The 24,274-nt window shown below is 33.1% G+C and overlaps 1 protein-coding gene across 3 annotated transcripts in view; it reads left to right on the forward strand.

Moving 5' to 3' along the window:
• LOC120769706 (tyrosine-protein phosphatase Lar) overlaps window positions 1-24,274 on the forward strand; it is a 940,463-nt gene that overhangs the window by 632,708 nt on the left and 283,481 nt on the right. For 2 of the 3 annotated variants that reach the window (XM_040096840.1, XM_040096841.1), the window contains exons 7-8: window positions 13,937-14,068; window positions 14,758-14,919. In XM_040096840.1, coding sequence (XP_039952774.1) covers window positions 13,937-14,068; window positions 14,758-14,919 — 294 coding nt within the window. Of the gene's footprint in view, window positions 1-9,532; window positions 9,550-13,936; window positions 14,069-14,757; window positions 14,920-24,274 lie in introns of those variants that run through there. The other variant, XM_040096842.1, reaches the window with a different exon arrangement.

Below are 24,274 nucleotides of genomic sequence, written 5' to 3' on the forward strand. Positions count from 1 at the left end.
TGCAAATGCAGTGGCTGCACAGACACACTTATCGCCAGGGCACACATTTATTTGTGGTCGCATAAATTTTCAGCGACCCACAAAAGCAAAGTCAAAAACAAAAAAAAAAAACAAATACGCGAACAAGCAAGCCAGTGGAAGCTGTAAAAATCACATGAAGCATTGCTAATGCCAATCAGACGCAGTAACTTGGTGGCCCAGCATACGTACATACCGTTCTTCGCGGGAAGGTATGGCAACACCTGTGTACACGCCATGTTTCTACCGCTGCTGCATACATTTAGGAGCATTTCAAGCGGCAGCAACGAGCCAATGCCTTTACAGGTCATAAAATTATCTCTGGAAAAATGTAAAATAAATCATAAATGCTCGACGCATACTTTTGCGTGTGTTAGTGTGTGTGTATATATATCGCTATGCTTGTGTTGCCGCACATTTATCGCAAACATTTTCTTTTTTAATTTTCGTAGCATACTTTTAGCTGTACGCTCAGTGAGCGCAATGCAAATGTGACCTAGCGCGCATAGCTGCGAACGAGCGTTTTTCCTGCGCCAGCGTATGCTTTCGCAACGGACGCAACCAAGCTCGCTGCCTGACTGCCATGGCGACCGACCGACTTTGGCGCATTCGAAATTGAAAAGTGAATGAAATATATTAAAAGTGTGTGTGTTTTGCTGGTAAGCGCACACGGCAAAGTCATGGAATTGATTGCGAAACCGCAAACAGTCAGCAGTGAGCGGAGTGCAGAGAGGAACGTGCTTGCCAAATATTCAATTTCACCAAAAATAGTGGCTTTTATTTTTCTTGACAACGCTTTAGATAGTAATTTTTTTGCATTTTTACAACTTCGTCTCTTGCTCAACATGCATAAATTTATAAGTAGCGGTATTTTATACGCGAACTGCTGCGGCGCAGCATTCTAAACGCATAGAATTGCTATATTACCGCAAGTTGATATTTGTTTTTGATATTTTTCTTGCCTAGCTTACATATGTACAAACGCAAAGCGCTTGTGCAGGCACCTATAAAGTATTTGCATATATATGTAAATCATATTTGCCCAACATCTTCCAACATTTCATTTTCAATTTCGCATGATTTAGTCGTGGTTTTTGGTTTTTGCTTTTTGCTTTTTCACTTTTTATTTTTTGTTGTCTTCTGTACAAGTATTACATCTTCTTTAGAAGTATTACATGAGTTTGTGAATTAATCCAGTCTTAATTTGTGGTTTTACAACTTGTTTAAATATTAAGCGAATCTTTAAAATTAAGTGTTGAAGTGTTGACACGCATATATGAGCCATAACTCTAAAATATTTTACTACTTTTGTGGTAACAAATATAAATTATGTCATTTGTATTAGCCCACATATATATAGATATATGTGTATTCCGTGATATTAAGGAACAACAACCTCAGTGTCTTTACTGGCAAAGGTAGCTGTCCATATATATGGGTGTAGCAAAAAGAGTGTTTAAAATGTATTCTTAGAATCAGAAGCTTCACCTCAGAAGTATATTTCTATTGAAATAATTGCGCGTCAATGTTAGCCAGGAGAGAATGAATGACAATTATTCCTTTAGTTTCCATTGAGTCACCGCGCACCAGATGGCACCAGCGCAAAACGACGTATTTGCTGTGAACATTTTACGTATTTTTCATTAAAAAAACTGTCTCAAAACACCAAAAACTAATAAGGATTTAAAAAAACGGGAACTATAAATTCTACAAAATTTTTTGACAATTTATCAGAGTTAATTTGAACGAAATAATTTTATTAGTGTCCGTGTCCGGTCATTGGAACGTGCTCATGTCCGGTTTTAGGAACTAATTTTGTATGAAAATATTAATGAAAACGTTGTGTTCATGAAATTCCTTCAGTTATGTGAGATATCCGACCATGAGGTCTGTTCGTAATGCCGAATTTCTCTGTATATTTTAGACTGGGACAAAATATTTATTTTTTTTAGCTAGCGTGAAAATATCATCCGGAATGCAAACAAAAAAAAAAAATACTGCAAGAAAATACTTGTATGTATATATGTATGTATAATTATTACCAATACCATTTATAATCTAATAGCAAAATATTAAAAATATAATAACCAACTCTGTGATGGCATCTTGATAACCATAGCAGTACTGATATATGTTGGTTTATCCAATTCCATTTACAACTTAATGTCAAAATATTGAAAAATCTCATTACTAACTCCGAAATTACTTAATATTTTGGCCTAATAACTTAATCAGTACTAATGCCGATTCTAACACAAATATATATAACTGGACTAAAATTAATACCAAAACTCGTGAAAGCTTCAAATATCAATATAAAACCAATATCAATATGATTAACAGTTCCAATACCAATATCAATACCAATATTAGTACCAATACCATTAATAAAAGTACCATTACCAATAGTATCAATAACAATGCCAATGCCAATGCCATTACCAATACCAATATCAATAACAATACCAATACCAGTACCAATAACAATACTAATAGCAGTACCAATATTTCTATCAATTTCAGTACCAATACCAATAGTATCAATAACAATACCAATGCCAATACCATTGCCAATACCAATACCAGTATTAATAACAATATCAATACCAGTACCAATAACATTACTAATAGCAGTACCATTAACATCACCAATACCAATACCAATACCGATATTAGTAACAATACCAATACCAATAGTAATACTAATATTCCACTACCAATACAAATACCAATACCAGTACCAATGTCAATACCAATACCAGCATCAATACCAATACTAATCCCATCACCGTTTCTAATACCAATACGAATGCCAATACAGTTACAAATAAAAATATAATGATACTGATATTTCGTTTTGGTACTGATATTACCAATACCCGTTATAATGGTAACATAAATATTCATAGTAATCTACACCAGTACCATAAACAATATCAAGAGAAGCTCCAATATCAATATAGTAATACTCATGCCTGTACCATCATTACTAATTACAATGCCGATACGAACACTATTAGTGTAAGAAATATTAATACCAATAGCAATGATAATTCTAAATGTGAAAGCCAGTAGGAATGCTAATGCCAATTTCATTACTGGAAAGCAAAACAAATACTAAAATATTATATATTATTTTCATTATTACCTTCAAAACCTATAATAATGCTAATACGAGTATCAATACCCTACACCAATATAAATTCCAATATCAGTATGATAATACGTATACCAGTAGCAATATAATTACTAATCTTAATACGAATGCCAATTCATTTGCAATACTATAACTGGTATCAATACCAAATCCAATACTAAAACTCCAAAAATACCCATAGCAGTACTAATGTCGAATACTAATTGCAATGATATCAAGCCTACCAACATAAGTACAAGTACCAGTACTCTTATTAAGGAGTTATTATAAAAAAAAATTATCTTGAAAATATTGCAATTCCTATAACCAACACTAGAACTTATAACACTACCAATATTACTACGAATAAAAATTTGAATATCATTACTTTCAAGTATTCCGTTATAAATGCTATACTTTTATAGTTTAGAAACTCCCATTTAAATACTTTAATATCCATACCATTATCACTAACTTTGCTATTACCATCAGTATCAATGCGCCTGCCAATTACAAAGCCTAGTAATTACAAATTGTAATACCAATATCATATATTAATATCCAATACCATCAATAACAGTACCAATACCAATACCAATAGTAACAGAAATACGAAAAAAGTACAAAAATCAATTATTTTAAGAATAATCATACCTCAATCAATGCCATTACCAATGTCAGTACCAAATTGAGTAAAAGTACCTATATCATTGCATTATAGAATTTTTTTCTGAGTATTGAACTAAATCAATATTTTGGAAACTAATTTGGAAAAATTCAGAAATTCTTTTGTTTCCCTATGACTCAATCTGGCGACAAAATTTGGTTAGGTCTAATAACCAGCTTAGTTCACTATTATTATTTTCAGTGTAATAACAGAAACTAGAATTACTTTTTAAGTAATAGAGTAACAAAATAGAAAAGTTAATGAGGATTAAACTGCGATCTAGTTTCCATTGTACATAATCAAAAAATATTTTTTTTTTTTTGGAAAAAATTATTTACCCATATAGAAATTCTAAAATACAAGACAATTTCTTTTTCAATTATTTTTATTGTATTTGTTAACTAATCATTTGAAAATTTCTAAAAAATTCTCAGGAAAATTTTAATAAATCGTTACTAGTGTAAAGCTAAGCCCATATATAGGAAGAAGTGAATTACGCCTAAAAATATGCAACATTTAAACTTTCCTTTGCGGCCTATTATGGCAAACAAATTCGAAAATACTAACTATGCACTGAAATACTTAAATAATTTGAGGAAATCGTAAAAATTTTATTAAATCAATAACTCAAAATCCATTTTTAGAAAATACTGAAATGCGCCAAAAAATATACAACATTTAAAACAAGCTGCCCAAATCTTTTTCTATTTTAAATATGATTTTATATTATGCATTCATTTAAATTATTCATTCAAAGCAGCATTAAAGTTGTCTATGAACATAAATACCTTTTTTTATACCGTTATCAAATCATTTCCCTTGTCGCAATAAATCCCATTTTGATTATTCAATGTCAATAGGAACATTAGCCCGTGCAGCGACTGTTCAATATCTATTAACATTTCATTCTCACTGTTGACAGCGACAATACATTTTAGGTCTATTTATTTAAAGCAACAACAACCACACTCTGCTGCATATATTAGGGTCGACATCATTAAACGTCGTAATAACCCGCAGTATTAACGGTTTTTTCTTGCGTTCAACCTTAGATATCCACTTAAGCGCCTCCGTTCGCAATAATCATTTGACAGCGCCTAAAAGCACACTTTATGTAAAGTAGAAAATAAGAAATCGATATGAAATGGGTGCGCGCAAATGTTGCGAGTATTGCTGCATGTGAAAGAGTGCGCCGCTGATTGAAGCGCAAATAAAGAAATCACATTTCAGTTGACACAAAGGAAGAACGTAAATTTACTTTAAATATTTGAAATGAACGAAACAAAGCGTATTTAGCTGATAGTGCTTTGCAGCGTTGCCTTTTGTTCCTTTTTTTTACTTTTTGCTTGTAGATGTTTTTCGTATTTTTAGATATGTTTTTAAATATTTTTTTTTAATTTTTTAAATATCTATTTCTTTACATTTTTTTAATATTTTTTAATTTTTTTATTTTTTATTTTTTTTTACTTTTTTAAATTTTTTTTACATTTTTATTTTAATTTTTTTTACACCCCCAAAATGCTAGAAACCCAAATGAATATCTTTGTAGCTGCTCAACTGTCATAGGCAACACCATTTATTTGTTTTTTTTTTTTACCCAAAATTCTCAGACAGACAGTACAGCACGCTGAAACCATCAGCTTTGTTGCAAAAACACGAATTTTTCGAACTGATGCCAGTTTCAATTTAAATTATACGAAATCGTGGGTTCTCCTTTTATTTTCTCTTTATATATTTTTTATGCCTCCCACGTCTGAGTTCTCGCATTTTCCCTTGGTACGTGTAACCTCGCAACGATTTTCAACGTTGTTGGCGACAAAGCGTTTAAAATTGCACAGACAATGGCAAATAAAGCAAATGAAATGCGACGAAAATCACGAAAACTCAACATAACAGCAAATACAAATACAAGATGCTGACAAAGTTGTGGCGTTAAACGCAAAGGAAGGAAGAAATTGATAAAATAAAAATCGGGGGAAAAAATAAAACATTCGCGAATTTCGAACGCGCAAAATAAAAAGGCGCCATGAGACGGAGAGCGGAGAACAGAGATCCGTATTTGCTGTAAACGCCGTTCGATTACAATCAATACAGCGCTTGATTGCGTAAATGTTGGTGATATTGGCGGCAGTAGATACACAGTATATACCCAAATGTGCAACCTGCCTATATGTGTGTATATGAATGTGTGCGGCATATGCAAATTTCTTTGTGTGAATGTGTTGTATAACACATTAACGGTGTGCTATGTGCTTTGCATGACCTGCGTTTTTCGCTGTTGCTTGCTTAAGCCAATTTAAGGGGACACATTTTGGAGGTCTTTTAAAGAAAACAGTGTGAAATATACATACATACAAGAGAAAGCGCGTGAGCTAAAGCTATCAAAAACCGACAAACCTATAGAGCCGATAGAAACCTTTAAATTATAAAATTTGATGAAACCACCAAAAATTAGTGAGTTTTGAAAAAATATTTTTTTTATTTTTATATAGCAGTGTTGCCACATGTTAGTGCTCTACAGTTTTCGAGAAATTGATATTAAAAACAAAAAAAAAAATTTGTTTCAATACTGTCATACAATTAAATAAGTTTAACGAAGTTTTTTGTTGAAAAAGGTTGCCACTTGCTTAGAAATTTTAATACGTTAAATTGTTGAAATTCGGGAAGTATGAGTAACTTAAAACGTGTCTCAATCTTAAAAACCAAAATAAAAAATAATATTTAGAAAGGGTTGCCAACTGTTTTTAGTTTATCAAATTTATTAAAACCAATTGAGAAAAAGTTCATAACTCCTAAAGCATGCGTGTGTGTTAAACTAAACTCTTTGAAAAAAAAATATTTTCTCCTTTCTGAAAAAGGTGGCATCCTTTTAAGAAACTTTAATTCTTTAAAATTGTTAAAACTCGGGAAGTATTCCAATATGTATATAAACTTAAAGAGTGTGAAAAAGCAAAACTTAAAAAAATTGCATACTTTGCAAGAGTTGCCACCTATTTTTTATTTATTCAAAACTGATTAAATTAAGGTAAAATTCATAACTATTAAAGCATTCGTATTTAACTTAACAGTTTGAAAAAAATTCTTCGCTTTCTGAGAAGAGTGGCCACCTGTTTGGAAATATATGTACCTATTCCCGATAACATATAGTTTTATCCATATATCGCAATTTTGTGGAATTACGACAATTGCTTATTTTTTTGAATATTACTTGTATTAAATTGAAAAAAAAAACTTATTTTAATGTCACAAATATTAGTTCTAAAATATTCTTCTGCCTGGAGTATTGTCCATTTACATATTTTCAAAAAAGTTAGGGTTTTTGTAAAAAGTTTCTTTCAGCGATTTTTTTTTTATTTTCTACAATTCCGAACTAGAATCTTTCAAGAGGGAATAATGAGATACTTAAGGACTTGTTGATTATTATTTTCTCTCGAAAAGTTCTGTTTATCAATATTCCGACCACACTTGAAAAAATGTATATGCCATAAAGAAGTAATTCTATAAATTTCTATTGATGCCTGTTAACAATCACTTGTGGTCATTATGGATTTTATTGCATTTTTCTACAATTAAATCAAGCGACAACATTATCCATATAATATACACCGAAACTAAGCTGCTTATTATGTAAGACAAAGTTTTTATGGCTTAATTCGTTAATTGCCGGCACTCGTAGATTTCGTTTTCCTCGTGACTTCGTATAAACGGAAAAAACTGCATGCTTTTATGGGGATAAAACAAATGCTTATAAAAAGAGAGTTATTAAAAATGAATGCAAAGAAAATAAAAAATGCAGAAAGGTTTAGTGGGTGTTAAATATTGAATAGTCGAAAACCAGAAACAATTCTGGTTGCTCGCAATGTACACTTTAATGCGAAAAGTTTTTTGTGGATATAAAAAAGTACGAAATTATTGATGATTCCACAAGTACAGTATTTTGTCGGATTGTTTAGAGCTGGTGTATATGCGAAACATTTATAGAATGGATGACCGTAAAAGAGCAGCTAATAGTAAAATATCTGTCAAGCCGTGGGTTCTTGTGCGGACGTCTGCGATTCAACAAGGACAGTAAATAGTAGATTAATCGGCGATTAATTTGGAAAACTTTTGAGTTCACATATCCTATCGTCGCTGTCCAGGAAGACCTCCGAAAATGATTAAGGAGTAAAATTTTTTAGCTTAAAAATACACTAAATCCAAAACCCACAACAATCATGATTAGTTTAGATGAAAAGGAGTAATGATCAAAAGGACTTGTCAAAAATTTTTTCAATGTTGCAAAATTGCTGCGTACTTTTGAACAATCCCAAAATTTGTTTCACTCTCCAGCATGACACCAATTAAATTCTCCACACTTATTAAGCCGAATCTCTTAAAGGTCTGGCCGTCCATCTGCCGCTACTCTAATTCTCCCATCTTCGTTGCCATGCGAGTATCGTGTCACTCTTTATTTGGTCAATTGCGTTTTTATTATTTTCCTCTGTTTTCTTTAGCTCTCACAGCTTTTTCCTTTCGAACGACAGAAGGTCAATAGCGGCACTACCACTTATGACTAATATTGCATATACTGACATAGTTCGCTAAGTTGCTGCAGTCATGCGCTGCACTCGGGCCAATACCTTACGCCGGTTTTCGTTTTTAAGCATGTCTGCCCAAACCTCTGCTGCTGGTTGTTAACATTAGGAGCTTTCACCCGAGAACTTAGTACAGCATACCTCGCATATAGATATTTTACTTTACAACCAATATAACTATATATCGTCACCTAAAATGCAAAATAACGCAATACCACTTTTCATAGCTTTGCTGGTGAAGGAAAAACGTTTTAATAGTTATATATTGGTTATATCTTGGTTATTGTATCTGACAGCGATTTTCGATTTTTTTTTTTGATAATACATTGTCTTGCATTTTAGACGACGATATTTATTTTAGTATCTGACATAACTTAGCATAAGTTGGGCTCTAATTACATAATATATTGTAGTATATTATCATAGGACTTATATAGTATGTTGTATTGTTTCCTAAAATTATAAATATAAAATATACGAATAGAAAAGAGTACCATAATTATGCGAGTAAGCTTCCAGCAGCCTTGAGCTATGCTTGACCACTAAGAGTGTAATTTATGAACACTAAAAAATAATTTCAATTTGCGCTTAAAACTATGCTACCCAAAAAGTTATTCCAGCAGCAAAAGTAAACTAATTAGCAATTATATGATTACTTTTTAATGAAATTTTTAAATTAAACTCAGAACAATATGTGTGTCGTAAATTGCTTTAATATTTAGAAAACAAAAGCATATGCTTCATATTATTAATATATAATAAGCAAAGGTAAACATTAAACCAAGCAGACAGAATGCTAATTAAAATATGAATAAAACTAATTTACTAATTTAATGTGATGCAAATCAAAAACAAAAGAATAAAACGCTGCAAATAGCAAAATATCCACTTATATATAATTGCATTGACATTCATTGTGTAAAAGTGCAGTGCAACAACAAATATAATCAAATTAAAAACAATAGCATACACATAAATAGCTCTGTATATACAATAAATTAGTTTACAAATTAAAAATAATATGATTTAAATTAACTTAAAACCATAACAAAACAAAACAAAACAAAATAATTTCCCAACAAATGAAATTATAATGTTCCTGTGTGTTGCAGATGCGAATTTTTCGGATTTTCCATATATACAATATCTAACACGTAAGTTTTGAGTTATTGTGGCGATTTGTTAGCGCGATAATGAAATGAATTGTGTTATATAAATGGCGTTCTCGAAATTTACTTTGTTGATTTGTAGTTTGTGGTTGTGTAGGTGGTTTTTAGTGAGCTTACTTGAAGAAAAATTTGCAAGAGAGTCTTAAAAATTAACTTCGCTTAAAGGTATGCTTTAGGTTTTGATAGAAGCGGAAATTTTTTATGCATAATTTTCGTTGAACTAGTATGAGTTAAATTACAAATTGCAAGAAAGTCTTAAAAACAGATGACATTTAAAGGTATGCTACAATTTTGAGACAATAATACTATTAGCTGAAAAATATCGCATAATTTTAGGGTTCGTGATAATAACTATCTGGCGAATGCTATTACCGCCATATTTAAGGATTTATCGCTTTAATAAAATTATATTATTTAAATATAAGAAAGTTTTAAAAATTTACGGCGCTTAAAGGTATACTTTAATATTTGATGGAAGCGAAGAAGTGTTATGTAAATGGCGTTCTTGAAATTTACTTTTTAGATTTGCAGTTTTGTGGTTGTATAGGTGGTTTTTAGTGAGCTTAGTTAAATAGAAGTTGTAAGAGAGTCTTAAAAATTGATGGCGCTTAAAGGTATACTTCAATTTTCGTTCGGGTAACAATAATAATGGATTAAACTATTGTATAATTTTAGGGTTCATGGTAATAGCTTTCTGGTGAATTCTACTGCAGCCATGCTTAAGAATCTACTCTTTAATAAAGTTGCATTATTTAAATACAAAAAGGTCTTATAAATATACGGCTCTTAAAAGAATGTTTACATTGTTTAGAGATAACAAATATGTATATCGGGTGATTCATAATTTGATAAAAACTTTATACTTAGAGTAGAGCCTTAAACTCTATAAAAAAAATTGTATACTTTGGCATATTAAAGGTTTTTCTCTTTAAAAATATTACATCTTCTTAGAGTTGCAGTATTTTTTATCAGTGAAATGTAGCATATTATTAGGGTTACTGTTTATTTTCTGTTTAGAACTTTCTGATAGAATTCTGTAGAGACCTTTTTAAGTTCCACTTCTTGCAAAATATAGCATACTATTAGAGTTACTATTTATTTTCTGTTAAGAACTTTTTGTTAGAACTTTTTATAGGCTTATTTAAGGTTCCACGTCTTAAAAAATATTGTATATTGTTAGGGTTACTGTTTATTTCCTAATAAGAACTTTCTGGTAGAATTTTGTATAGGCTTATTTAGGGTTCCTATTCCTAAAAAATATAGTATGTTATCGGGGTTACTCTTTATTTGCTGTTAAGAGTTTTCTGGTCGAATTTTGTAGAGCTTTATTTAATATTCCGCTCATTGAAAAATTTAGCATATTATTAAGGTCCCTGTTTACAACTTTCTGGTAGAATTTTGTAGAAGCATATTTAGCTTTAGACTTTGAAAAAGTAATAAAAAATTTACTGTTAGTTCCTGTTAAGAGCTTTGGGTTCGAATTTTCTTGAGGAAAATTTTGACTTCGATTCCTAAAAAAGTAGTATGGTAGTAAAGCAGAAAAATAGCTTATAATTTTGTAGTTGCTGTTTGCTAAGGCTCAAGAAATTTCTGCTGCAATTATGTATAGGCATATTTATGGTTCTGCACTTTGAAAAATATTTACCACTTTTAATTAAAATTTCACATTGTATCTTTTTTATATTTATACATCAGTAATTTTAATGCTATAGCATCATTTCACTTTCCCACCACACACTACTTCCTGCACATCTTTATTTCGACACTTTAAATACACATGCATACAACTGACATGCGTGTGTGGTTGCCTGCGTGCAGCCACCATTGACCAGCACATCAATATAAATACAAAAAGCATTTTCACTCTCACTACCACTATAAATATTTGTTCATGAAAAATTAATTTTGCATTTCACGTGCTTAAACTAAATGAAAAAGCAACAACAACACCAACTGTCGCTTGCAATACTACAACAGAACTCCATTAAATATTACATATAATTTTAATGAAATGGTGTGAATCGAAAAAAACTGTTATGAAAAAGCAATAACAAACAGCTAAAGATAAAACAATAATAATAATAAATAAATAATTGTGCATGCGTTTGTGTGGAAGTCAGGATATGTCAGCGCAACACGCATTTTACAACAGGATGTGCTATAAATGGCACACGACAATGCGTTTGCAATGAAATTAAAAAACCAAAACTGAAAGGAGAAAAAAAATAATACGAAAAACGAAGGACAAAAAAAATTTAAAAGTAAATAAAAATAATATAAATAAATTCAAAAAAAGCGAAAAAAGCGAACTGGGAAGACCTGAAAAAAGTGGAAATATATATGTACGGAAATGTTATGCCTGGAATAAGCTTATATACTCGTACTTACAAATGTATGCACATAAGCATAAAATTCCTAAATATTGCATACAAACTCATTTTAGCACACTTTCCCACTGTTTCTTTGCATTCCGTGATTTGTGCGCATCTTCGCACAACAAACAGTCAGAAGTAGGCGCCAATGATGCTTACTATACTTGGTACCTATTTATATTTTTGACTGTATGTATAATTTTGCCTATCTCGAATATCTAAACTGTCGGCTGTCCAACGGTTTACAAAAAAATTCACAATAGAAGCATGAATTTAGGGGCCGGTGTCGCAGCCAAGTTGATAGTAGAAGAAATTGAAAAAAGAGTGATGGATTTTAAAAATTATTGCTTATTCTTACTATATTGAAGCTTCTGCTGTTATTTTGTTACAAAAAATGGGTATTAAGTTTTATGTAATCGCCTAACATATTAAACATAGCGTGACATAGTTTGAGAAATGCAGCTTATAATAACCGCATTTAACATTGCATTGCTTAAAATATCATAATATTGTAAACATAAGTAATTAGTCAACATCAGACGACTTCAAATAGCTTAACATAACATGGTTCTTAGAAAACATGCCACAATAATTAAAATAGGTTTAATTTAGTGGAAAAAGTAAAAGTAGAAAATAAAATAACTTTACGCAACGGAAGAACATACGTAACGTAACTTAACTTTACGTGACGTAAGAGAACTCCTAACGTATCTTAATTAAACGTAACGTAAGAAAGCACTTAACTTAACTTAGCAAAAAAAAAAATAAAAAATCGCACAATTTGAAATTGCTAAATAGAATATGATGCGAATAATTAAACATATAAAATAAAAATACAAAATAATAATAAAATCTAAATGTCCTAGTATACTTGTATTTATGTTATCTATGTATATTTCATAAAAAATTATCACAAAAAGTAATATTACATAAAATAACTTAACATAAAGTAACTTATCAACAAACTTAACGTGACGTAACATAAAAAACTTAACTAAACTTAACATAAAAAGCTTAACTAAACTTAACATAAAAAGCTGAACGTAACTAAACATAAAATTTTTAACGTAACGTAACATAACATCAAAATACTTCACGTAACATAAAAAACTTACGCAACGTAACATGAAAAAACTAAAGTTAACGTAACTAAAAAAAACTTAACGTAACGTAACGTAACATAAAAAACTGTACATTATGTAACATAAAAAAACTTAACTTAATATCAAATTAAAATAATTTTTTGGCGCAATGTCAAATTGCACAATACAGCAACTCGTACTGCAAAACATAAATCTATATACAGCGCTATATCAATAATAAATAAAAATTTTCTAATACTAGTACTATAAAAAGTGAATATGCAATTTATACATTTTTACACACACACACATAAAATCATATACCGTGTTATTCTAAAAAATTTCAATTTTTTTTTTTAAATATTTCACTGTCCTTTTTACTGAACTCTTTGTTATACACATACATACATATGTATATGTTATGCTCACTTAGGTGCACCTAGCAGACACACACACAAAGTACACATGAACATAAATACAATCACACAAACAATGCTTTGATTTGTTTAGAGACTTAGCGGTAAAGCTTATTACGTGCTCTTTTCCAGCACTGCAGGACTCTCGCTGGCGTATTTGTGGAGCGAAATTCAGCATTTTTTGCAGCTTAAAGTTGCTCATGTGTACGCGTTGTTGATAGGGTTTTTGTGGAATTAGAAATGGAATGAATTTTTTCCATTTATACCTGTCTTTTACAGTTCGAATGCATCGATACTGAGATATTTTCAGAAAATGCTGTGCACTACGAGGTAGCATCGGGCTGTTTTCGTTGCAAGCGGTTCCTAGGAAATTTAGTCGCTGATTTTAGCTTTTTGGAAGTTGTGTCATCGGTTCGCCCATCGTTTTTCTCATCGATCTTCTGCTTGATTTTTATCTACTGAATATTATTAATTTTGATTTCACTCTCTTTCTCTTCCGCAGATCCACCGGAGATCATCAAGAAGCCTCAAAACCAGGGTGTACGCGTGGGCGGTGTGGCAAGTTTCTACTGTGCTGCTCGTGGCGATCCACCACCATCGATTGTTTGGCGCAAGAGTTCGAAGAAATTATCCGGTGAGTAGACAACTTTTTTTGGACATTAAAAAATATTAAGTTGCTCTAAATACTTGTAGTACCCACGCAGTGTAGGATATAAAATTATAGAAATATGTGACCTGGTCTACGGAAAGGGGGCTTAGGTGTCAAAAAAAGGAGAACAATTAATGAGATAACGAGAAACTGACGATTATTTTTAACAGCTTTTCCCAGAAAACTAGTTTTCGCACGTTAGCTCCCTTTTCGTAGACCAGGTCACATATTATATTTCTCTGCAAAAATCTCAAAAGTGTTACCACATTTGAGAAATTGTATAAACTTCATCGAGGGGTTAAAAAAATATTATCTATTCTAACGGTAACTGATATATGAGTTACTCTCCTCTTGTTTAAACACTAACAAACTTATCAAAAACTCCTCGCTGAAGCTGATATTCTAAAATACATTTTTCATGCAATTTTTTGGTCTGGATTTTTAGTTTTATTAGGACTAAGTACTACACAAACTCCAAAATCCAAACTGCATGGAAACCTCAAATTCAGCTTCGGAAGTAATATTTTCGAAGCAGTTATATATAAATCTGTTGTGAAATTTTAACCAGAATTTTATTAAAAAAAGTTCTTTCAAAAATAAAAGAATAATATTTTTCTTAAAAAAAAAATGTATAATAAAAGCTCCAACACTCAATTGCAATACCTCTTTTTCAGGCACGCAATCGCGTTATACGGTTCTAGAACAACCCGGCGGTATATCCATACTACGCATAGAACCCGTACGTGCCGGCCGAGATGATGCGCCTTACGAATGTGTTGCTGAAAACGGCGTTGGTGATGCAGTATCAGCTGATGCTACATTAACGGTTTATGAAGGTAAGTGAAATGAGTGCTTTTATTTCTCAAAAGCCGAGAGATGACATACATACATATATTGAAAAGAAGCTAAGAAGAAGTTAATCTCAGTAGAGCCGAGAGAGTGCTTGTTAAAACGTGCGCTAAGAAGCGGTTGCTTAGAAATACCTTTGACATAGTTCAGCGAATTAAAAGACAGCGGCTACGCTGGCTAGGTCATTTTGATGCACGAAAACACTCCAGCTCTGAAAGTATTGGACGCAGTACCCGTCGGGGGAAGCAGAGGAAGACCTCTACTCCGTTGGAAGGACCAAGTGGAGAAGGACCTGGCTTCGCTTGGAATATCCAATTGGGGCCACGTAGCGAAAAAAAGAAATGATTGGCGCGCTGTTGTTAACTCGGCTATAATCGCGTAAGCGGTGTCTACTCCAATTAAGAAGAAGAAGAAGAGAGCTTGTACATACTCAACTTGTACAGAAACTCAGAGTCTCTTACATCGCCAACGTGAATATCTAATATAATATATCATAGAACTACTAGTAAGTAAATGGCGAAGGTATATTCAAATTTTTCCTCAGTCACTTTCATCTTTCAAAATACTATTCCCTTGTTCTGTCCTTTAAAATATCTTGTTCCATCTCAAAGGTTTCTACAAAGCCATTTTGTTTTCTGGACCTGTCCGAAAATATTCCCCAAGAGTAATTATTTTCGATCTAACGTATACAAACCATTGACAGCTCTCCATAGCATAGAAAAACAAAATCTGTAGCGCCTGGTTTGAAAATTGTATTTTACACTTTAAATTTAAAATAACATAAAAAGCATACAAGATTTTTATATGCCCGATATATTGCAGGAAATAAGCTATAAACTGTTCTCCTCTCTCTAAGGCTCAAAAAGTGGTTCACTTAAAAAAATACTTCACTAAAATAGGAAGCTGTAAATGAAGCCAAAAGCTTCTAAGCTTCACACTATCGAAACGATAACGAAATGTCAGAGAACCATTGCAACAAATTTATTACCACAGATAGAGATTACATCGTACTAGGTAGTCAGAAAAAACTGTTCCACACGCATCTCAAAATACAAACACCATAAACTTGCTAGCCGACTGTTGCGTTTTCCCACGCTTTGGAGCGGTTTCATCAAGTTCAGTCCATCGGATGTCTGTCGATTGGACTTCGGAGTGAAATGATAGAGCCATGATTCATCCATTGTCACATATCGACACATAAAGTCGGGTTTATTATGCTTTAGCAGCTCCAAGCAGTACTGCGATTTGTCAAATTGTCGGTATTTTTCGTTAAAAGTGAGCTCGCACACCCACTTTGTAAAAAGCTTTCTCATACACAAATATTCGTGAATATACACGTTCGGTTGCCTGCTTTCTCGAACAAAGTCACTTGACGGTTTTCCAAAAATTATTTTGTGGACATTTTTTTTTGACGTTTTCGTCGGTAACTGCCTCTTTAGGTCGTTCACTGCATTCACCGTCCTCGATGCTCATTTTGCCTCCTTTTGCCTCATTTAAATATAGGAAACTTCTTTTCAACGTTTATTTTCCTTGGTTCAAAGTCCAAGTAATCTTGATCAATCTAACCCTTGGCTGCAGAGAATAATGCTTTATTAACACACGAAATTCCTTTTTATTCGTCTACAATAGCAAAAGTTGCATCTTTTAAAATTATACAAAGTGCGTTCCAAAGTAAACAGGACTGAAATGGCCTCTGAGTCTGCATAATGCTTTCCTTTCATGGGCAAATGCATTTTTCCGAAAAGGAAGAAGTCGCACGGTGCCACATCAGGTGAATACGGGGAGTGGTTAATGGTTAAAATGTGATTTTGGTCAAATAATCAGTCTTCCAATGTTGGATTTTGAGTAATTTTTGCTCGTCAGTCAATTTGTGCGGAACAAACCGTGCACACACCTTTCGTAAGCCCAAATGTTCGGTCAAAATGCGATAAATCGATGTTTTGGAGATTATTATATTATACAAGGATAGGGTTATCTAAATATCATATGTATTTAATCCTAGCACCGCCATCTATGTGTTAGGCCGCCGGAAAGAGGAAAAAGTTAGTTACTCTCACATAGAGCGAAGTAAAAAACACACGATCTAAACAGCTGTTTCGTCATATGGAAAAAGCTATTCACTGCTAGCAGAAAGTAGCAGCTATCTCCATATCTTACACCCTCAACTTGTCAACTTGTCTTCTGCTCCTACGATGGTTAGATAGTTAGGCGTTCAAAAACAAACCAAGAAGAAAGAATTCCATTTACATATTTCATTAAATTTTATACAAAAAGTTTGCACATTAATTTCAAATTAAAATCTGCTAATAAATAGTTAAGTGAGTGACAGACAAGAATTCGTCCAAAGTTTCGAAATTCTGAAATCCGAAATATTTTACCGCTATATGAGAAACGCAGGCTGAAATTAACACACAAACAAATTATTTAAAAAAATTATTCAATTTATTAGGGTGGCTCTTAAAAAATTTAATACTGTATTCTTACTTCCATTTATTTCTTTTTTGATTGAAAAGGATAGTTTAGCCAGGACCCAATAGTCCCAAGATCAGTTTACTTTACAAAAGTAACAAAAAAGTTGATTTGCATTACCAGTCCCCAGCAGAAGGAGTATATATTATACTTAAAAGCGTTCAAACCATCGCAATTCGGCCAGAATGATTCGATATTTGATCACTTTCCGCAAACTTCTCCAATGCGAATTAAAATTTATGTGACTTGCAAATCAGCAAAAACTAAATGAAATTATACCAAATTTCCATTTCGGTATATGAAAACACTACTCAAGAAATCTGAAGAAAAAATTTGTGACTAATGTACTAAGAAGTCTGTGCGGTATTTGAGGTGTCTGAACTACGAATTTGAGTTCAAAAATCCATCACTAACAGCTTTTTTGTAATTTTATCATTTTTTTTTTTAATATTGGTTGATTTGACCCCTACACTCCTCGACCATAACACAAACAATTCTGCGTGGTGGGAAATTTTTACTATCATTCCGGCTTTAGCGCCTCAAAATTAGCAAGAGCAGCTTATAACATCAAAGTCACAAAATGACTGTAAATCAAATTACAATCTAAGCTTGATGCCCTGATCCCAAACGTCTCCCAATCAGTCGCAAAATCACTGTAAATCACATTATTACCTGAACTGGATCAAATGATCCCAAATATCTCCAACTGAAATCAAAACTTGTACACTTTAATAGTCCAAATTAGAAAAATATTAAAGGAAATCATACAAAAGATCTGATCACCATGATGGTAAACTGAACTCGAAGCCCTCCTCCTTAAACGTCGCCAATCGGCATCAAAATGTATATGTCACAAAACCCACAATCTGCTTAGCAAGATTTATGCTTCAGCAAAACTGCTATGAACATTTTCCTCTCTCCATTCCTATAGCGCTCTAAAATATGCATACTCAAACTAATATTGTATTTATTTCAATATATGGTTTCCGTTACTTAACGGCATTTGTGAGACAGTTAATTACATGCTTTCATTGCAAACTTATGTACATATATACTCCAAATATGTGTACTGCTGCTCAAAGTTCTTATCAAACCTACAAATGTTTACACACACACACACATGCCTGAACGTAAGTTCCCACATGCCGCACCACACCCGCTGGCGCGTCTTAGCACTTGATTTAGTTTATTTTACAAACTGTAAATCGTTTAAGGATAAAGTTTTTCGGGTAGTCCAAACCGAACGCCTAATCAACTTAGATCGTTACCAAAAACCAACAAGCAACTAATAGCAACAATAACGACAACAACAACGTTGCGGAAATAAACATTCTATACTATACATATATACATACATGCATATATATAGATGAACTCTTAACCCAATTCGCTTGCCTAAGCCAGTAAACGATTTCTGCCGCCGACTTCACACTCTTCTGCATCTCTGCCGCCATTGCAGCCATGCTCAAGCCCCACAAATAGCTAATCAGCCTTAACCGAAACTACAGTTTGTGTAAAACTTTTCAAGTGTGATGCTGTCAAAAGCGGATATGCGTGAAGGCGTATATTTATTAGTCTGTGTGTGTGTAGATATGGAAAGAGCAGACAAACATATATTCACTGCAATAAATATGTATTTGTGTTTTAAATGCTTAAATGTTTGGGTAACGCGGTGTAGGTTTCTTACGCGGCTAATATCCACACATACACTCTGGCATGCCTGTGTACATGTATAGATAGGTAGTTAGTAGGCTTCACGGTTTGTATAAATTGAGTGTTAATTCCTTGGGTTTCAGTTTCTAAGTAGAAAAACTTTTGTCAAGTGAGTTGTATTTGTTTGCTGTTTAGTTTCTTTTTCATCAACAAAAGTTCAAAACAAACAGGTAGAAGGAAAACGGAAAGGAAAAGAATTATAAATAAGTTCGAACAAATTTAAGGAAGAGTTAATGGAGTAAAAATTTTGCTAGGAAATTAATGTTGACCTTCTTTAAGTCTTCAAAAGTCAACTACTCCATTTCCGTTTGAGAAGGGGTTTGAGACGAGAAAAATTATTGAAAATAATAAAACATGAATTTAAAATTGCGGTGTAAGATAAAAAAAAACTGTCTTTCATACTCGTACAGAATTTCCCAATTGAATGAAATAACAAAATAACTTTAGCTTCAAGTTCCTGCTTATTTGACACTATAAAATAAAATAATTTCAAATTTAAGTCATCCAACACTCTGTGAAATGTGGCGATTTTTTATGGGATGATTGTTTAATTTTTTTTTTTGTTTATAATGGAAATCCAGGTTCCCTTGTCGTCCTTTGATGATGATTGCCACTGCTGCTGCCACATTTTGATGCTCTTGTTCCTCTCCTCTGTCTTTGCCGATACTATTAGGCGCCGATAGCTGAGTTCGTCTCCCTGAGTATCAATGGGTGGCATACTGGCTAATACGTACTCAGCGTCGGTTGATATTGTCCGGAAAGCGCTTACCATATTACTCTAATGCGCGGCAATTATCAACTTGTCAAAAAAGAACATATTTCGTGTGGCAGCCACAGTATTCCTTTCAATGAACAACCAATGAAAAAGGCGTTGCTCATGATAGCCTTTGCTGCAGCAGGGCGAAGTCTGCAGTCCGCCAGTGTAAGGTGTTGCCATGAATTAGACAATATGAAACTGTCAGTTGCCGCTATAAACAGTTCCAAGGATCTCCGCATCCGAATTGCTAGCATACTATGAGCTAGGTCAACAAAGGCATTAAGGCTGAGCTCCGAGTCGAAAGTTTATCTTTTAGCAGTTACATTCAAGTTCTCTGCAAATACTGATGTACTCATACAATGTTCAGAGCATCATCAGTTAATGCTATATATTTCCATTCCAGCGCCCAGATTGACTATTTACTTGAAGGAATGAAAGTTTAAAGACAAATAGGAAAGTCAAGAAAGAAGAGCCGAGATAATTATAATGAAGCGAGAGTATCTTCTGAAAGCACTACTTATGCAGTGTTTTTCTACCTTAACTAATCACCCAGATGCAGTTGTAATTTTTGAAAAAGTGGGCATGACCTCGCCTTCTATTAAGTTTAATTTATATATCCCTTACACCACTTAAGCCACAACAACCTAATTCACTAAGCGCAAATATTATGAGGAGCCCTATGACAGTGTGTATATGCTTAAAATGGGACGATAACTCTGTCCACTCGCCATTTAACAGTACTTTTAAGAACTACTAGAAGCGCAAAGAATTAATAACTAAATACGCCAGAGACATAAAATTTTACCTCCGAGATGGTGTGAGAGGTCTTTAACCGAGCCGGGGTGAAAATTGGACGATGGTCATGGCAGCGCCCGTTTTTAGGTAAAAACACATATCTCGAGACCCACCCGACCAAATTTGGCATGCAGCATTCCTCTGACATTTCTATGTTACAGTGCGAAAATGTGCGAAACCGGTCTTCAGCCACGCCTACTTGCCATATAATGCAATGTTAAAATCCATCTGATTAACCGGATGAAAGTCTGCACGAATAATGACTTTAGAGGTTGCCACTTTATGGCCAAAAATTATCCAAATCCAACAAAAACTATTCAAGCCTCTAGATACCGAATATTTGGACGCCTGTGCCTATAGTTGACTTTTGTTCGAAAATATTGACCAATTTGTGAGGATTATCGTTTCTTGATAGTAGTATATCCGTGTGCTACAAATGGGTTGAATGGAGTCAATACTTTTTGAGCCCACAAATATCTAATATAAAGAAATTCGAACTTCCGAGTGACTTTAGACTGCGTACGTCAGCCAATATGTGAGTTATCTTTATAAAATTAAAAGACCGTGTTTTAGTTATAACGGTGCACATTTGTGTATAAAATGTATAAAATCGGTTTAAAACTCGCCCTAAACGTCATTTAACTAATAGGCCTTATGTATCTGAACTTAGCTTTTGCTTACTTGTTACTTAGCCTTTTAAATACATCTTTGTTTCCACGAAATTCCAGAATTTGTTATAGTGTTTTATAAGCTTTAAGTTTTACCATCTGATCACATTTGACCCGGACTGATTAAGAAAAAACTACATTTTCAAATATTTTAATACAAATTTATTTGGTGACCTCTACTCGACGTCGTTTTTTCAAATATTCTGATGTTTTGGTAGGTGTTGGTCAGTGTCAACTTCATACCCAAAACATTAACCAGAACATTAACTACAGCAATAACCAAATCATTAACGAAAACATTAACCAAAAAAAAAGCTGAGTCCATTCAAAAGATTTTTTAAGATCCTCTGCTATCTCTTGGATGTCAACACGAAGATTATCATGCGCTGTATCTTTAAAGTTTTCGATATTATCTTCATTAACAGAGGTGTTTGGACAACTCGCATGAGACAAGTTTCGTTAACTTCAGGTCCTTCACTAAAGGCTAAGTGCCACTCAAACACTTCTGTTCGTGACAAAGTAAACACTTCTGCAAAATTTTTTGCGTATCCATGGCCATTGTTCCATTAGAAACAGAAAATTTCAAGAAATTTCGTTGTTAATTTTTTTCATGATACAAATCGCCAGGCAAACCGTTCATATCATAAACAAACAGCTTTGGCAAGTAATACTAATAGACTTATGCAGCTAAAACTTTACTAAATCGATTGTATAAAAATAAATATATCTTCAGGCCGTATCTGTAGTGTACTTTATATTTCTGGCAAAGTGTTAATACTTTAAAGGCACCTCTATTACCCTCGTTGTGATTATGTATACTTGCCATATATTGCAACATTAACATAAATTACCGTCGGGATTACTCGAACTGGCACTGCAGAAATGGTCATATGGCCTATGTATTAATAGTTAGCAATTCTAAACACACATTTACCCACACACTTAATACCTGCCTTGCAATTATCAAACCTTTCCTTATACAACTGTTTCATTATCTACAAGATAGCCGCACAGCGTAACGGTAACTATGCAAATCACTAACGTTAGCAACTGTCAGTTGTAAGAGGTAGTGTGATTTAATATTAGCTGTTCTTTGCATGTCAATACAACTTTGTCTTTTGCTTGCGACTGCAGCAAAGACAAAATGGAGGACTAATGAAATGAAGAAAATGTAGAAAATGCAGTGGATTTTCAAAAGTCTACCTAAATATATTTGTGCTGGCAACTGTGTGTTTGCATAAACGTCCGTTTAGCTAGCGAATGCTTGTTAAGTAGGCCTAACAAGCAATTTACATGGTGGCGCTGAAAAGTATGCAACATTAAATAAAATTGCGGCAGGCGCAAGGCAGTAGACCGTAACGAGTGAAGATAATTTCGATTTTCCGCCAGCTAAAACGGATTTAGAGGTGAGAAAGCGTTTCGATAATAACACTAAAACCTTTAGGATTAGGCTTGTTAAGTGTGGTGGTGGCAACTGTGTGCTATGTGTGTAGTACACAAGCCTGTTTAACTGCCTTCGCTTTGTTAGAAAATAGTTTGCTGCCGCTAACTTGCAGGTAGTACTAGAATATTTAGTATATTATGTAGACTAGCACCGCTGCACGTTGCAAAGTTTGCTTTGCCCACTTTTAGGCGCATATGCCACATGTATGCTAAGCAAGCGCTTTGTGCATTTTTTTGGTAAACTTTCAGGCACACACTTACTTAATGTTCGACAAACGCCACAAATATTTTGGCAACTAGCACCACTAACGTGGCAATTCACTTGTTAGCTCCAACAGCACATTAATAATAAGCAACGATTTTAATAGTTTGTGTTTCAAATAATTTTACATGTACTAAACTTTCCGTTTGTGGCGCCACGGCACGCTTATTAAGTGCAGCTAATAATTTACGCGGCTTATGAAAATGTTCGCAACATGTTATTTAGTATACTTACAGGCGTATTAACTAGTAGTTTGCCGAACAACTGCATAGAAACAGTCATAAAACATAAACTGAAATGCCATAAATATCACAAATTGAATAATGAATGTATGGAAGACAAAAAAGAACAAGCTCGTTGGTGTTCGTAAAGTACATACACACACATTTATGCATATATATACATTTGTGTATAGTTTGTACAGCAATACAGTAGTAGTTACAAATATTGTTTAGTAATCACAGCCGCGTTCATAAATCCATACAGTGATATATGTAAACATATATAGTCCATGCAGTCTAGCTATGTTATTTCATGCTTTCATTCTTCTTGTTTTGCTGCAAATTGTAGCTCGTTCTCTCACTCAAATCCAAAAACATTTATTTGCGCTAGTTTTGTGAGCAGTTTTCCAAACTCCAAATTATTTTTGGAAGTTGTTAATACATAACTGGTATAATTTGTTCACTATACTACCGGTTTGCTTTATTTTCTGTACTCTTAATTGTTGTTAGAATTTATGCAGTTATTGCTATTGATATTTTTTGCTTTTCGTGTCGGTTTTAATCTGAAAAGTTTTGTTTCGAATGTGCAGTCAAAATTGCACCGATAAATCCATACAAATTTTTATTAGTTTTAAAATATTTATTTATTGATATGAAACACTCAAATAATTCAGCAAATTTTTGGCATTTAGTGATTATTAAAAAACATCGCATATCCGTCAGATGTCGCCACAATTCATCCAGCGCCAAAAGCACCATATTCAACGTCCAAGCGCATAATATTATTTTTTCCATTCTGAAGGCTTAGTGACTAGCCTTTGTGTCTTCTTCGCCATTATTCATAAATTGTTACCATTTTTTATACTAAACGCGGCAAAAATTAGTGCTTTCTTTGATAAAAAAAATATTGCAATTAATCAAAATGGGGACTTCATTGCCATGCGATTCTTGAGGATTTAAATACCAATGCAATCGTATAAGTTCAATGAAGTAATAAGCTGACACTTCGTCTGT

Source organism: Bactrocera tryoni, chromosome 2, assembly GCF_016617805.1.
Source record: "Bactrocera tryoni isolate S06 chromosome 2, CSIRO_BtryS06_freeze2, whole genome shotgun sequence".
Classification (NCBI taxonomy): Eukaryota; Metazoa; Arthropoda; class Insecta; order Diptera; family Tephritidae; genus Bactrocera; species Bactrocera tryoni.